This window comes from Polistes canadensis, unplaced genomic scaffold, assembly GCF_001313835.1.
Source record: "Polistes canadensis isolate GaletaPanama2010 unplaced genomic scaffold, ASM131383v1 scaffold_414, whole genome shotgun sequence".
Classification (NCBI taxonomy): Eukaryota; Metazoa; Arthropoda; class Insecta; order Hymenoptera; family Vespidae; genus Polistes; species Polistes canadensis.
Window position 1 is genome coordinate 72,349 of NW_014569961.1, and position 4,439 is coordinate 76,787.

Here is a 4,439-nt window from a genome sequence, read left to right on the forward strand (position 1 = left end):
ACCGTATAAAATTAGACAGTGGACATGGATTGTAATTAGGCCCTTTACAATCGTAAATCATTACCAAATGTTTYAAATTTTTAACAATGTCCAAACAAATTTCCATATGGTCTAAGATGGAATAGCTAGCAACTACAAAATCAAAACCTTTGCCTTTAGTAATAATAATACTATCAATTTTATAATTTTTAACATTGATAATATTAGACTGTGGTAAACATAGTCGCATTGAYTCGATCACTCGTTTTTCTGCATCCGTTTCGTAGGTAGTGTAAAYATCAAAATTATAAAATAAGGATAAATTTATGAGAGCCCGTCCTACGTCGCTAGCACCATAATGTATTAGTACAGTTTTAATTCCTTTAAATCTCCTAGTATCCGAATGCAAGATGCAGAAAGCTACCAATTATGCATGAAGAATCGTTGCAGCTTCCTCAAAGCTTAAAGTTTCAGGAATAATCCAAGTGAAWTCTGAATCAGGTAAAATTTCATCACTTATAGTTAAATTATCAACAAGTCCCATTACTCTAAGACATTTTTCATCTCTTCCTGCATATTCTGTAAAAGATATCTGTGATTCTAAGCTCACGTCATTTTTTAACCAGTATTTATAAACATTTAAGTCAAATGAAGCATATTCTCCTTTTACAATCCTTTTATTTTTTTCTTTATTCAATGGCAACTCTTCCACCCTTACTAATGAGCCTGATTTATCAATTTKAGCTTGCCAACGCGAAGGAGAAGTAGACTTTGCTTGCAACGGCATCCATCTGTATGTACCCCATACCCTATTTGGCGCTAACACATTTTCACGAAGATTAAGTTTTATCTGTGGTTCGTAGAACTCATTTTGAAGGGAAAATTTCGGAGCTTTTTCATCTTGTAGATCAGAAATTTGGAGTTTTTTATACCCCGGTTCTTGTTTTATATTTTGAAGTATCTTAAATATATCATTATCGATAATAGTGTTAACCACAAATATAACATTGTCATATTTCAAGTCTCGTAAACAGATTCTYAACTGATCCAAACAGTTTTCTTGGCTATAAACGACAACAGTTTTTCCTACGTTTTTTTCTTTATGTAAAAGTAGAGCTGTACGATAGTTTGCAATTTTTATCCTTAGGACGACGTTTAATCCCMCMCTTGTCAATATMGAAATCGCATTATATTCCTCTTTTGTTTCAACGATTGTWAATAAATATGATTCTTTACCGAGAGTGCTAATAAATTTTCTTACATCGTTATAATGCGCGTTATTTATAATCGTCAAAATAAAATTTTCATTTAATGTCTGGTAAAGCAACTCTCTAGTAATTAATTTTATAATAAGGTTTTTCCTCGTCCGCTGCATAATATTATTGAGAAATTCCAAAATATTTTCATATTTGTTTTTGGACTCATTCGTTAACAATATCTTTATGTCACTGCTTCTGCTACTATTTTTTGAAATTAATCCTATTACAACGTTTAATATGTCGCTGRTATTCATATTTGTTTCATTGATATTCTGGATAAATCGGAGCTCATCAGCAACAATTTTCCCATTCCTGTTTTTAAATATTATTTCTTTAAACTGAATTCCACTCATTTCAATTCCGGGGCAAGCTATTACGTTTACCCGTTTGTCAAACTTCATCGGTAATGCTATTAACAAAAATTATTATTGTCTATATTGATTCTTAAACTATTTATGATACGTGACATTATTTTTTGTGGTAAAATTTATACACATAATATTTAAATAAGTGATTAGAAATCTTAGAGAGATTATTTTAAGAGATATTATTGACTAATAGTTTATATGTTTTAACTAGTGGTCGAATATCTCATAATTGTAAGTGTTTCACTAAACCGTTATATATAGGAGTACGATTATACAAATCTCAGCAGCAGCTATAAATAATTTGTTTTTAAAGCAAAATTCAAATAAGTAATAAGAATTTTTTTTACTCTTTAATTGTACAAAAATGAAATTGAAATTTATTTATTTTTAGACCATGCTATTAAAGTTTTTTACACATACATTTAAATTTTCATTTATGTGATAAAAAGATTTTGAAGAGTTTGAAATATTTTGGTCTTAATTGTATTTTTATAACCACGAGTAAGATAAAATATTAGGTTTCAAATGCTTACCATTGGTTTCTTTAATTTTTTCTGTTAATTGTGCCATGTCAATGACGAGTTTTTGTATCCTACTCGGTATGAAAATACTTTTACTTTCATTGCTAATAATATGCACTTGAATTAATCCATCTAGTAATAACCTCCAATCACTGCTCCATTTAAGTGTTCCATTCGAGTACGATGTAGAAAGTCCGTTAATAATATTGTAAGATTCTTTATATTGGTAACCATGTAAAAGAAGATTCGAGTTAATATTTTGTTCGTCGAAAAGTTTTGTTTCTTCTTTTAGTAAAATGATTTCATTAATATATTTATTCCTAGTTTCTGCTAATCGAATAATTCCAGAAGCTATCATGATTTCATCTCTGGTTTTTACTTCAAAATTTCCTGAGCCTGAAAATTACATTATTTTAAATTTTGTTTTTAAAGATTATATTTTTAAGACTACTATTTATACCTTTAAATATCATAATAATTAAATGAATTGGGTTGTTCCTAGGAACTTTTAGTATTTTATTGTAAATAATAATATTTTCCAGTATAAAAGAATTATCAGCCTTATTCGGTATTAAATTCGAGTAAATATCCACAACCAACTTTAAATAGATAGTTGAAGAAATAATAATGTTGCCGTTAATTTTAAAATTTCGTAAAAACTTGTATTGATCTGATTTCAAATCAATCAGTTCCTCAGTTTGTTGAGTTTCCMGCRATTTRYCACCTTCCACGTGCCTGTCAAGTATATACAATAGTARTTTATACCATCCTTTTAAGATAARTCTATTTCGTACTTACCAATCAAAGCTGTGCTCCCATCGGACAAGAGAAGAAATTAATGGGGTTTCTCTAGAAACAGGATAAGGAGTTCTCGGATAGGGCGTCCCTGACTTAATTAAGAATCCAAGATTATAATGATCTCCTAATGTTAAAAAAAAAAAGTTGCATTGTCCTTATGGCCTCGTTTTGTTAATGATAGATTAATGCAACTACTGTCCAATGATTTGTTTAGAATTGCCTGATAAATTAACAGTATTAGGTTATTTAACTTAAAATAATTAAATTAAAATATGTTTCTTAACAAATAAACCTGTAGACGTCCATGGGTTGAAATTTCAATYGTTATTGCGTTTTTTGGTATCATTGGTAATACTTCTTCAAATAAAACAGGAGAAAGCAGATTATTTGTATGATATTCCGCTGAAGAAATTTGAGCTTTCATTGAATGCCATTCGTTTTTCGGAATAGACGTGCATATCCAACGTTTACTGCGATGTTTTGGTTGAGAGATGACTTTTTCTAAGTATTCCAACAATTTTGAACCAGCTGGGGCAATGTAACGACTATGATAAGCAATATTACCAGTTGGCACGGTTTTAGCAAATATTCCTTTTTTCTAAAAATGAAAAGTTATGATATTTTTAAAAATTTATTAGTAAAATTGTCTATATTAAAAAATCTACTAAGTAATACCTGTAATTCTTTCACAAAAGAATTTATAGATTCGGTAGGTCCACTTATCGTAGAGCTTTCTGATCCGTTATGACATGCAACGTCAATGTCTTCGGGTATAAGATCTTTAATCTGTTTGTAACCAAGACCAACTGCAGCCATCGTTCCGTGTATCAAGTCACTTTTTACCGAAGCCAAACCTCGGGAGAGAGCACTTAAAATCATTTCCTCAGCAGTAAAGCAACCATCTGCGTAAGCACAACCCAGCTCACCAACGGAATGTCCGATCATGTAATTTGGTTTAATGCCAACTGCATATAGGATATCTACCAGACCGATCTACGTAATAATTATACAAAACCATTTATAGAAAAATAACAAAAAATTTATAATGTTAATAGAGTGATGTCATATATATTATTACTTGTATTGCCGCTATTCCTAAAAAGCAATTTATGATATTRTCGTATATAGTTGGATCTTTATCGCATATAATATGCACAATATCGTAACCACGAGGTCTTAAGACTACATCACATTTTTTTATTGATTCGGCAAATATTGGTATCTTCATCAGTGATTCACCTGGAAGAGAATTTTACATTTAATAGATACGATGCAACATCTTTTTTTTTAATTATTAGATGTAACTTATGTTTTTTATTTATTATTTAATTTTTTATTATTTTTATCTATTTTTTTTAATTTTTAATATACAATAAAAAGCAGAAGAATTTTTAATACCTATTCCAGTCCATTGTGATCCCATCCCCGAAAAAACGAACCAGATCTGTCGAGATTTAGCTGACAAATTATCTTGAATTAACTCTACCGATTGTTCTGATTCAGCTGCTTCAAAT

The 4,439-nt window shown here is 29.7% G+C and overlaps 1 protein-coding gene across 1 annotated transcript; it reads right to left on the reverse strand.

The window, feature by feature from the left end:
• Positions 1-406: 406 nt before the first annotated feature.
• Positions 407-3,878, reverse strand: LOC106792379. Its single transcript, XM_014758777.1, has 6 exons — positions 3,601-3,878; positions 3,218-3,523; positions 2,926-3,017; positions 2,762-2,862; positions 2,140-2,343; positions 407-1,647 (listed from the first exon to the last, which is right to left on the reverse strand). The coding sequence occupies exons 1-6, from the start codon at positions 3,868-3,870 to the stop codon at positions 407-409; spliced, it is 2,214 nt and encodes a 737-aa protein (XP_014614263.1). The 5' UTR covers positions 3,871-3,878.
• Positions 3,879-4,439: the final 561 nt, after the last annotated feature.